Source organism: Pinus tabuliformis, chromosome 2_1 (assembly GCF_031772625.1).
Source record: "Pinus tabuliformis cultivar Carrire ecotype Pingquan chromosome 2_1, CPIR1, whole genome shotgun sequence".
Taxonomy (NCBI): Eukaryota; Viridiplantae; Streptophyta; class Pinopsida; order Pinales; family Pinaceae; genus Pinus; species Pinus tabuliformis.
In genome coordinates, this window is record NC_142299.1 from 400,363,045 (window position 1) to 400,375,785 (window position 12,741).

General features: G+C 34.3%; 2 protein-coding genes across 2 annotated transcripts; one reads left to right on the forward strand and one right to left on the reverse strand.

Annotated features, from left to right (window-relative positions):
* The first annotated feature begins 337 nt into the window (after nucleotides 1-337).
* Nucleotides 338-1,739, forward strand: LOC149200550 (endoglucanase 2-like). Its single transcript, XM_089399594.1, has 2 exons — nucleotides 338-816; nucleotides 1,140-1,739. Exons 1-2 carry the CDS (start codon nucleotides 685-687, stop codon nucleotides 1,554-1,556), a joined length of 549 nt encoding a protein of 182 aa, XP_089255720.1. The 5' UTR covers nucleotides 338-684; the 3' UTR covers nucleotides 1,557-1,739.
* Nucleotides 1,740-7,371: 5,632 nt separating this feature from the next.
* LOC149200551 (endoglucanase 2-like) lies at nucleotides 7,372-8,302 on the reverse strand. The gene is made up of 2 exons (XM_089399595.1): nucleotides 8,171-8,302; nucleotides 7,372-7,847 (listed from the first exon to the last, which is right to left on the reverse strand). Exons 1-2 carry the CDS (start codon nucleotides 8,300-8,302, stop codon nucleotides 7,458-7,460), a joined length of 522 nt encoding a protein of 173 aa, XP_089255721.1. The 3' UTR covers nucleotides 7,372-7,457.
* Nucleotides 8,303-12,741: the final 4,439 nt, after the last annotated feature.

A 12,741-nucleotide genomic window follows, 5' to 3' on the forward strand; every position in this document is an offset into this window, starting at 1 on the left:
AATTTATACTTTATTTTTATAATTGATATTTAATTATAAATCTAAATACGGATATATACGTGGTAAAACAGATTTAATTTACTTGCACTTTTTCCACTCGGATTTTAAATGTTTTATTTCTGTTTGGAGTAGTCTACCTAGGCTGTAGAATGGCCCTTTTTCCGGCACCGGCCGGAAAATCGTCCGGCTCCGGCTACCGGAAATCTTTCCCTCCTCCGCCACCATCTCTCAGCTCCACCACCCTCTTTCTCCGCCACCTTCCCTGACCGCCCTGACATTCCCTGACAAAAAAACAGGATGCAGTTAGAGCGCCTGACATCCCTGACCGATCGGGGATGAGCTGGAATTCACGCGGGGAGTAGAATCGCCGATTCGAAATGGTCACCCGCGCCTCATTCAAGCTCTGATACTCACTACCCGCTCTGCTCTGCGCGCGATTCCGCTCTGCAGCTCGGAGGCCAGGTACTCCTCGCTACTCCATTTCAAAAAGCATCCATCAAGAAAAATGCTTCCAGTACTGTCACAGAATATTTTCTTGCTAGCGTATGATACGCATGCCCGACAAGTCGAGGAATTGACGTCTCCCCAGTTTACAGCACATATTTGAATTGGTTTCTGATCCAGGGATCCTAAAATTATGTTTCTATAACAGGGGGCCTGATCTACAAACCAGGAGGAAGCAATATGCAACATGTGAAAGCCATATCATTCCTGCTTTTGGCTTATGCAAATTACTTGGGTCATTCTTCACAAGTTGTGCACTGTGGAAGCATCGCAGTCACCCCTGCCAGACTGCGGGCAGTTGCTAAAAGCCAGGTACACTCAATATATTTCACAATATCCAGTTAGCTAGCAAAATATATGCATGAAGTTCGATGTAATTCATTATTACTTGCCAATTAACCTAATACCCTGTAACATTAATGACAAAGTGTTGAACCAGTGTAACCCATGATTGTTACCCATTTTCAATTGCACAATGTTCAATTAGATAGCAAGACGTAAGCACGTAGATTGGATTTATGTGAAGGAAATGGGTGACCCATTCTACATTACACAATGTTCAGTTAGATAGCATAATGTATGCATGAAATTTGATCTCAAATTGGTGATCATAACTCATTATGTCTGACCTGCAGGTGGACTACATATTGGGAGACAACCCTATGAAGCTCTCTTACATGGTGGGATATGGCTCTGGTTTCCCCAAATACATCCATCACAGAGGCTCATCATTACCCTTTGTAACACACCATCCAAGTCACATAACATGCAAGGGTGGCTCCCAATACTTTTTCAACAAAAGTCCCAACCCGAATCTTCTAGTGGGGGCAGTGGTTGGAGGACCAAACACCAGAGATCAATATTCAGATGCCCGGACATACTTCAGGCAGTCTGAGCCTACTACTTACATCAATGCTCCACTGGATTTAATGTATTATGTTGTGGATTTAATGTATTATGTTCTGGATTTAATGTATTATGGGGGAGCATTGAAGATACCGATATCAATAAATCTGTTGTTTTCACATTTTAGGAAACGTTTTAATGGGTAGTTGTATGTCCTGTCAGGGAGTAATCTAGAAAGTTCCTTGTAAGTAATCTGGAAAGTTTCTTGCAATGTGCCCAGCATAGAGGCTTGGAGTGTATAAAAGGAAGCTAGATGCAAAGTAACAGATGGGAGATTGGGTGAGACAAGATGCTCCTCATGGGCAAAGTTTATCCTTTGTATTTGTTGCAGGGACAGTTGGTTAATGAATTATTTGTCTTTGTTATTCTCCCTAAATCTGTGTTGTCTCATATGAATACATTTTTGGTTTGCTAGCAACTTTTCGTCTGTGGTTTTATTACATAATATAATCTAGTTTATCTCCGAGTGTTTATTTTCGAACACTTGGTCATCATCTTCATGATCCTTCATGCAACAACTTATATCAGGAAAACCATCACTTACATATTAAACACAAATAATGTTCATATAAAAGTTTAACAGTGATATAGAACCAAAACAGATCGCAAAATTCTAAAGTGCATTCATTGACCTTCAGGCATGTGACAATACAAACAAAAATTGGCATGCCATCAATTAACTTGAAGGACAGAGCTTCACATGCAAACAAAGATTGTTGAAAAGCTAAGTTGCACAAAATGTGGAAATGTGTACAAGTTTCTGAAACACAAATGCATCTAACTAGTGCTACTGTAGAAATTTGTGCAACAAGTTCTAGGACATGCAACTACCTATCTCAGTAACTTGATTAAAATTAGGTGACAAGTTTGATTAATGAGCAATGTGAGATATATTCGATTAGATTATTTATGAGTCACTTAAGATTGAACAAAGAGACCAGTGCCTTCATAACATTGCTCAAATTACAAATTAGAAACAGTTGCAAGTAGAATGCCAAGTCACAAGTTAGGTAACTGCTGCTATGGAAAAGTTAGTACGATGAGATGGCATGATATCAAATATGAGAGATATGAAATATTGCTTGCAAAATGAATAAAGCTTGTACTTCAATGATATGACAATATTTCAGCAATGTGACCAATTACAAGGAGTCTAGACAAATTTATGAGCATTCAATGGGTCAGAACCCTGCAATAATCAATGAAATCTAATGCCAAACCCTTGGAACAAGCCTGCAACAAAGTCAAATCAGCATGGAAATGGAATGCAGCTCACTTATAACCCTTCCAAAGGATTTGTGCATTGAGGATGTTGTTTCATCGGTTTTTCCATGGTTTTAACGTGACATTGGCTATATTTGTGAAGGAGAAGTGATGAAGTGGATGTTATTGCAGGGTTCTGACCCATTGCAAACATCATCCATTTCATCATCAAATCCTAACAAGGCAAAAAGAATATTAATATCTCACTAGATAAAAATTACAAGAAACAATTTTTTCTCTTTACTCAACATAATGACGAAGAAAGTTAGGGCAATCTCTCACCAAGAATATAAGATCTAAGCAGCATCATTAGGGATAATCGAGCTAAACTTTATAAGAGGGGATATTCAAAAGAAACTTCAGAGATCTGAGATGTGAAGAGAAATGACACACTTCAATTTTATGCATCTGATACACCATAGGCATCAACTTCAAATAATATCAAACAAAAAGTGCAAGGTATAGCACTTGCAAAGAATGTTAGGTAAATGTCTAGGGCCTATATATCAACAAATGAAACAAGACTTTGTAGAATCAACACATGCGGAATCAAAATGGTACATGGAAATATAGTGTGTACCTAGTGCATCTCATACAACTGCAGGCCTCATCTTTAAGGTCAAAAACTAAAAGATATTGAAACTAGTGCAAAGTGAATATCAAGGACCTGTGTATCAACAAACTCAACTAGATTTGACACTAATACATGCAAAAATTCAAAACAAAAATGATACAAAAAATATGTATCACATATACCACTCCTTTGGTGTTTAACCTAACAGAGGAAGTGCCACTATGGGATCAAGACCCTCATGAAGCAAGTCAATAAACTCAAGAGGAACAAGAAAATCAGACTGGAGAACAAGCTTGAGAAATCGAAGTTGGAAACCAACAACTCAATCAACAAATAAAACATTTATAAAATGACACCTCCAAGCCACCCTTAAGGAATGGAAAACCTCCATAAAGAGAAGGCTGCTATCAAAAATAAGAAACCTAATATATTTTGAAGAAAAAAATTGGAAAAATGAGGCAGCAACCCATCACCAATTCCTACATAAACAAGTTGATGAGCATTAACCCTGGGTCCAAGTGGTAGAGTGAAGAAGGCTCCCCCAATTGTGGAGACTGTGGTACAAAACAAGTTTGCATTAAAGAGGTTGTGACAGGCTAAGGAATGGGAAACCTCCATAATGAGGAGGCTGATGTCAAATATAGGCAGCCTAAGTTATTTCATAGTAGGAAAATTGGAAAAATGAGGCAGTGGCCCGTCAACAATTCATACATAAACAAGTTGATGACCTTAAATCCTGGGTCCAAATGGTAGAGTTGAAGAAGGTTCCCCTGATTGTGTAGGTTGTTGTGTAAGCCAAGTATACAAAAGAGTGGATCCAATGCGCTAAGTAATTGAATATTAAGAGTCTATGACCTTTCCTCTCTTTTTTCAAATCCTCTGTAGATTTTCTTTCATCCATGACATCATTGATTTGAAACATCAACCTAGAAAGGGGTTGAATAGAAATAGACTCTACCCACATGAGTTGGTTCTCCTCGTCAGAGGGAAATTCCAAGAAGAAACCTGCTTCACTACCCAAAAATATTTTTCTGGATGTTAATCTTACAATATTGCAAGTAGAAGAATTCAGATTAGCCAAAGAATGGTTAGTAACAAATAGGAAAGAAGACAATACTTGTGACCTTAGGTAGGACTCTCCTTTTGCATGCTGGGATTGCTAAATGAAGGTCTTATCAGGTCAATTTGGGTGGGGTGAGGAAGGAACTTTATCTACATTGGTTGTTGGATCTATAATGGTTCTATATGGTCCTCTCTAGACACTTTTTACGATATGATTTCTTTGTAGGACCTTATTTTCTCACTTAAACATGAGGGAAAAGGGATCAAACTGGACTAATAAGTTCTACATGTAGTGCTAACTCTGAGTGACTTGATGTTTGCCAAAAATAAATCACCAACAGGGTGTAAACAAATTCTTCTCAAAACACCCATGCCCACTGATCTTGCTATCTAATATGCTAAAAATAAACTTGGGAATAAAGTGTTGTCTACTATTTTAGATCCTTAAACAAGCCCAAAAGACACTAAGACATACCCTATGCAGGACTGTAATGTGCAAGTGATGGGATTATTGCTGCACAATTATCATGTAAAAGTTGTCACCCTAAATTTTCTCTTCCACAATAACGTTGTTGTTCAACAATCATAAGTCCCAAACCTTCTCTAGATCACTTCTCCTTCACAAATATAGCCAATGTCACGTTAAAACCATGGAAAAACCGATGAAACAACATCCTCACTGCACAAATCCTTTGGAAGGGTTATAAGTGAGTTGCATTCCATTTCCATGTTGATTTGACTTTGTTGCAGGCTTGTTCCAAGGGTTTGGCATTAGATTTCATTGATTATTGCAGGGTTCTGACCCATTGAATGCTCATAAATTTGTCTAGACTCCTAGAGGCTAACTGTGGGTGATTGCAGGTCTAGCATTCACTTGGGCAAAGGTTTTCTACTTTTATTTTGACTTTGGGAACTCATTGATACATCAGTCTTGGTCTCTAGTCCTGTCTGAAAGGCCTAGGACCCTCTCTAACCCTAGATGCAAGGAGTTTGAGGGCTGATCTATATCCTTTTGTCACATTAGGGCTAACATAATTGTGGTTCCAGGTCTGTATTGCCTTGAGGAGGGATCACAATATTCATTTATGGTCTAAACATTAATTTTGAGGGCTCGCATTGATATAACAGTCATCAAGGGAAGGCCTCGCATTCCCACCTTTGTTGACTGCCACAATAACCAGTTCTGAAGCAATACATTACAGTGACCTTAATCATCAAAATTGACACCTAATAATAAACCCAAAAACATTAATAAATTAAAATAACCCATAATAATTGCAAGATAAATCACAAGTGTTTTGCCTATTATCTTATGCATGTTTTATGACTGATTTGATTGTTACAGGACTGATATCATTGTTGCAGAAGCCTGAACTAAACTTACAGTGGTTTGATCTCTCTTCACAAAGGCATCCTTGCATTGTTCTTAGCTCTAAATTTGGTTATTACGCATCTTGTGAATGATCTTGAGAGCTGATTTCATCACAGTAATAAGTAGATACAGTGGACTGATATTGGTATATCTTAGGGTCTGGTGCATTTATTAGTCCTACATTGGTTTTCTCATGCATTATTGTGGCAGTCGAAAGCATAACAGATTGGTAATTGCATTAATCGTGATATTTTCAAGGTATCAAGGGTAGGCTTCTGTCTCTTAGCTAGCTACTATCCTATTTCATTTTCTGTTGTTCTCTTATCATTACATAGTCATAAAATGCATTTCGTGATTGGAATTCACATTAAGCTCTTGCTGCATTTGCCTCATTTAAAATCACTGTTAATCACATCTCAAAGTACTCATATCATGGTGCTTGCATAAGTTTGAAATTTCTCTTGTTTACAATTGACATCTCCATAAGTGGAAGAGAATCATAATAAAGCTCACCTAATCACCTTGGCATCATTTCCAATGCTGCTTCATTGAGTGACTTTGAAATACTTATTTAATTGATAATATTGGTTGCAAGTGGTTTGGTGTTGGAACATAATTGTGAGCTTAGTGAAACAATTTAATCTGCGTCTTGCAGTTCTCATATCGTCTTGCATCATCTCATTTAGCATTCTACTGAAAACTGTGGGCTTCTAATCTTGTTGCATTTACAATTATCCACTATTGCTCTTGTAATTGGTCACATTGCTGAAATATTGTCATATCATTGAAGTACAACCTTTATTCATTTTGCAAGCAATATTTCATATCTCTCATATTTGATATCATGCCATCTCATCGTACTAACTTTTCCATTGCAGCAGTTACCTAACTTGTGACTTGGCATTCTACTTGCAGCTGTTTCTAATTTGTAATTTGAGCAATGTTATGAAGGCATTGGTCTCTTTGTTCAATCTTAAGTGACTCATAAATAATCTAATCGAATATATCTCACATTGCTCATTAATCAAACTTGTCACCTAATTTTAAACAAGTTACTGAGATAGGTAGTTGCATGTCCTAGAACTTGTTGCACAAATTTCTACAGTAGCACTAGTTAGATGCATTTGTGTTTCAGAAACTTGTACACATTTCCACATTTTGTGCAACTTAGCTTTTCAACAATCTTTGTTTGCATGTGAAGCTCTGTCCTTCAAGTTAATTGATGGCATGCCAATTTTTGTTTGTATTGTCACATGCTTGAAGGTCAATGAATGCACTTTAGAATTTTGCGATCTGTTTTGGTTCTATATCATTGTTAAACTTTTATATGAACATTATTTGTGTTTAATATGTAAGTGATGGTTTTCCTGATATAAGTTGTTGCATGAAGGATCATGAAGATGATGACCAAGTGTTCCAAAATAAACACTTGGAGATAAACTAGATTATATTATGTAATAAAACCACAGACAAAAAGTTGCTAGCAAACTAAAAATGTATTCAGATGAGACAACACAGATTTAGGGAGAATAACAAAGACAAATAATTCATTAACCAACTGTCCCTGCAACAAATACAAAGGATAAACTTTGCCCATGAGGAGCATCTTGTCTCACCCAATCTCCCATCTGTTACTTTGAATCTAGCTTCCTTTTATACACTCCAAGCCTCTATGCTGGGCACATTGCAAGAAACTTTCCAGATTACTTACAAGGAACTTTCTAGATTACTCCTTGACAGGACATACAACTACCCATTAAAACATTTCCTAAAATGTTAAAACAACAGATTTATTGATATCGGTATCTTCAATGCTCCCCCATAATACATTAAATCCACAGCATAATGCATTAAATCCACAGCATAATACATTAAATCCAGTGGAGCATTGATGTAAGTAGTAGGCTCAGACTGCCTGAAGTATGTCCGGGCATCTGAATATTGATCTCTGGTGTTTGGTCCTCCAACCACTGCCCCCACTAGAAGATTCGGGTTGGGACTTTTGCTGAAAAAGTATTGGGAGCCACCCTTGCATGTTATGTGACTTGGATGGTGTGTTACAGAGGGTAATGATGAGCCTCTGTGATGGATGTATTTGGGGAAACCAGAGCCATATCCCACCATGTAAGAGAGCTTCATAGGGTTGTCTCCCAATATGTAGTCCACCTGCAGGTCAGACAGAATGAGTTATGATCACCAATTTGAGATCAAATTTCATGCATACATTATGCTATCTGACTGAACATTGTGTAATGTAGAATGGGTCACCCATTTCCTTCACAGAAATCCAATCTGCATGCTTACGTCTTGCTATCTAATTGAACATTGTGCAATTGAAAATGGGTAACAATCATGGGTTACACTGGTTCAACACTTTGTCATTAATGTTACAGGGTATTAGGTTAATTGGCAAGTAATAATGAATTACATCGAACTTCATGCATATATTTTGCTAGCTACCTAGATATTGTGAAATATATTGAGTGTACCTGCCTTTTAGCAACTGCCCGCAGTCTGGCAGGGGTGACTGCGATGCTTCCACAGTGCACAACTTGTGAAGAATGACCCAAGTAATTTGCATAAGCCAAAGGCAGGAATGATATGGCTGTCACATGTTGCATATTGCTTCCTCCTGGTTTGTAGATCAGGCCCCCTGTTATAGAAACATAATTTTAGGATCCCTGGATCAGAAACCAATTCAAATATGTGCTGTAAACTGGGGAGACGTCAATTCCTCGACTTGTCGGGCATGCGTATCATACGCTAGCAAGAAAATATTTTGTGACAGTACTAGAAGCATTTTTCTTGATGGATGCTTTTTGAAATGGAGTAGTGAGGAGTACCTGGCCTCCGAGCTGCAGAGCGGAATCGCGCGCAGAGCAGAGCGGGTAGTGAGTATCAGAGCTTGAATGAGGCGCGGGTGACCATTTCGAATCGGCGATTCTACTCCCCGGGTGAATTCCAGCTCATCCCCGATCGGTCAGGGATGTCAGGCGCTCTAACTGCATCCTATTTTGTTTTTGTCAGGGAATGTCAGGGCGGTCAGGGAAGGTGGCGGAGAAAGAGGGTGGTGGAGCTGAGAGATGGTGGCGGAGGAGGGAGAGATTTTCGGTAGCCAGAGCCGGACGATTTTCTGGCCAATACCGGAAAAAGGGCCATTCTACAGCCTAGGTAGACTACTCCTTTCCGTTTACTCCGTAACCTGGTTTAAGTTGGGCTTTGTTACAACTAGATAATACACGTCAGCGTCGTAGAGACGTAACCGTTGATAGGACAAAATGAAAGTCGGCAAAGAGAGCTGTCGACAGTATCTGAAGTTTCGCCAAAGTTTTATCTGAAGTTTCGCCAAATTTTTAGTAGCATGCGCCGTGGAGAGTATCTGAAGTTTCACGAAAGTTTCACCAAAATTTTAGCAGTGTGCCTCAACAACGGTTTGACAAATCAACGGTGGAAAACAAAGTAAGAGTGACAGTTGTACTGTGGAAAATGAAAAGATAGATGATATAACTGATTCAATAGAAACACCTTCAGTGTAATAAAAAAAGAAAATTGTAAATTTTATTTCTTAAATCTTCCCTTCCACCATAAATCAAACTACAAAGCATAATAATAACCTCTTTTATTAGCATAAAGGTGGGGGCGGGGAGTAAAACCCGATAAGATACATTATAGTGTTAACCTCACACAAAACATTTGCGATATAAAAAGGTATGTGTATATATATATATATATATATAAAGGGGAATACGTTAAGTAAACGACCCTTTGATATACTAATATGTCCTATTTCCAAATGAGAGACTAGAGATATTTATAAAAGGTTAAGAACAATGGATAGATTTGTTTTCATTATTAGTAGAGCCAATGAAAAACATTAAAGTTAATTAATGCAAAATATTAAAGTTAACTAAAAGGAAAACAAAGTTGATGACAAAAAATGTGTCTTATCCATGAGGATAACTAATTATTTATATTTTTGTAATTGAGATAATAAGAAAAAAAATTGTAATTTAAATAACAAGATTTTTTTTATGTATTTTAGAGTATATTATAGAGAGTACTGAGAGAATTGAACCCGTGACCTCTCAATTAGCAAATGTGCTTTGACCATATGAGCTCAATCAATTTAACTAACCCATATGGCTCTAAAAATTGTGTTTTTCTAAACTATATAATTTGTCTTTTCTTAAATAAAAAAATGTTCCATTTTTTAATTAAAAACGTTAAAAAAAATTGTGTTATACTATTTTCTTTTTAAATGATGTTTTTTTCAATTTTGTTCACACTAATAATGATTTTATAAACCATAATTAAAAAAAATTGTGTATTTTTAATGCCATATTAAAAATGTGGCAAGTTGTTTTAGGTTAAGAATTCAAACGTGGCAAGTTGTTTTAGGTTAAGAATTCAAATGCGCTATAATTTTAACCTTAAAAAAAAAAAAAAAAAATGCTTTTGGTAGAACTACTCTCTCATTTATGTGTTGAATATTAAGGTTTTTTGTAACCATGATATTTAGTCTTTAATGTCATGGTTGAAAATGTTGCAATTTCATCCCTAAAAAAAGTGATGTTACATCACCACTTTTACATTTATGATATTTGGTTTTTAATGCTATAATTAAAAAAAATATATATATATATATATTACATTACCAAATACACAATGTTTCATAAACTTTCATCAACCATTTTTCATTTTTTTACACAAAAAAAATATCTATATTTAAAATTAAAATTATCATTTTAAAGTTTAAGTTATTACTATATTTGTAACTTTGTTAAAATTTACTCATCAATGAAAAAAATAATTCTTAAAAAAAAATCATATATATTATATTACATTAAAGAGACATGTGTAAAACTCAGAGGCCTAAAATAAGTGTATGTATGATGTTCAAAAGGTTAATCCACTCATGTAACCATGAACACATAGTAGTTTGTCATGACACTTTTTTCCATTGGTACAAGATCACTCCATTAGTACAAAATCACTAAGAAAATCAAAATGAAGTGATTAACCTATTGCTTACTTATAAAAAAAAATATAGAATAGATTGTTGAGATGTAAAGTTTAAGGAAAGTATATTGTTTAAAACCATTCGTTTAAAGGTTTCTTTTTACTACATGAAGTAAAGTGTAATTAGGTTAATGGATTATAAAGTACTCTAATTGTTTCACTATAAACAATATTGATCATTAATTGTAATTAATGCTAATTTATCTTGCATCCATTCAACATTAACATCATTTTCTATAAATATACGTATGACTATAATTTCAACTAAGATTCATATCATATATTCCAAAATTCACATGAATAAATTCTTTGTTGTTGTTTTAATCATACTATATTGTCAAAATTTAAGCCATTTAAATGTATTTTTGATGAAAACAATTATGTATTATTTCATAAAATTTAAAATTATTTGTAATAATTAATTTGGTTGGAAAAGATAATAATCAATTTTCACAATTATTTAAACTAATAAAATTGATAAATCATTTTATATTTTTCATCGATTACAAAATATTTTTTCAAATATTTAAAAAAAATATTAAAAATAGTCATATATATATATATATATATATATATATATATATATATATAATTTTAATTATTTTTATTTTCATTTACACCAATTTATTAATTTACTCGTTATTACATACCTTCTCTGCTTCTCTTACCTTTTTTATATGAAGTTATCAAGTATATTAAAGAAGGTAAATGGGGATAAGGTAAGTAATTGGAAGTAAATTAATAAATTGGTTTAAATGAAAAGAAAAATAAATTAGAATAGACTAAAGGGAGGGGTATTAACTAAAGATTTGAAAAGATTTGAAAAGTACAAAAAGGTTAGGATAAAAAATAAATAAATAAATAGAAAGCAAATAAAGGTAATAATGGAATGAAAGGAAGATAATATTATAAACCAGGGGCATTGTAAAGAGGATTAAATAGAACAAGTTAAAAATAAGAGAGAGGGGTGGGAATATTAATGAAAGGGGGGAAATGTCACAATATTACTAAAAATTTGGGATTTTGGAATAAATAACGCAGTATATAGGAAGAGAAATGATATATAGGAACACAATAAAATTCTAAGGATAGACAAGGAGAGAGAAAAAGGGCAAGGGAAAAAGAGCAATATAGGAATGAAAATATACTAAGTATGGAAATGATAGATAAAAAATGTATGAAAGAAAAGGAGGGAAATTAGAGAGATTGATTTGAAAGGAAGAAATGAATAACTTTGGTTATACAATATACTAACCACTAATTTTAGTAAGTAATAATTTTATTTATAATAAAATTGGCATGTACATAATCTTCTCGCAAAATTATAAAAACTTTCCCAATTGTGAACATAGTTCAAGAACCAATAATTATTCATATAACAAATTTGAATGATTATACTAACAAATTTTATCATCTTCAATTTTAAACTATCAAATTGAGCCTTTATAAGATACGCTTGAAATCCCATGAAAATATGGATAGATAGGAGTGAATAGATAACATTTTTAAAGATTCCCAATCTTTTTAATTGCCATCCCAATAGTTGATTTCATTGATTTTAAGGAGAGTATTTACTATGTTTAAATTTCCAAATCTTCATGGAGTTTTTATTATGCTAGGTTCTTTTAATATTGAAGTCTGCCTATCTAATATTTCCCCTATCATGTGCAATACAAGAATTATGAATTCTTTATGTGGTGGTTTTGTTGGTTAACCACGGACGATCTTCTCTTTATTTGGTGGATCTTGGTTGACCCTTAACTATCTTCTATTGATAATAGCAGTTTATAGGTTTATTGTTATGGTTTATTATTTATTACCATATAAAGTAATACTAGTAATCATAATTATTATTATTATTAACAATTATTATTATTAGTGATAATTACTCAATTGAAACTAATAATAAAATTAATTAATAATAATAATAAAGATAATATTCATTATTTACAGCCTTATATATTTATTATAGTAAATTATTATTTTTGTTAGTAATTTGATAATTATTAGAAGAGGTCAGTGAAATTATTTAACACTAATC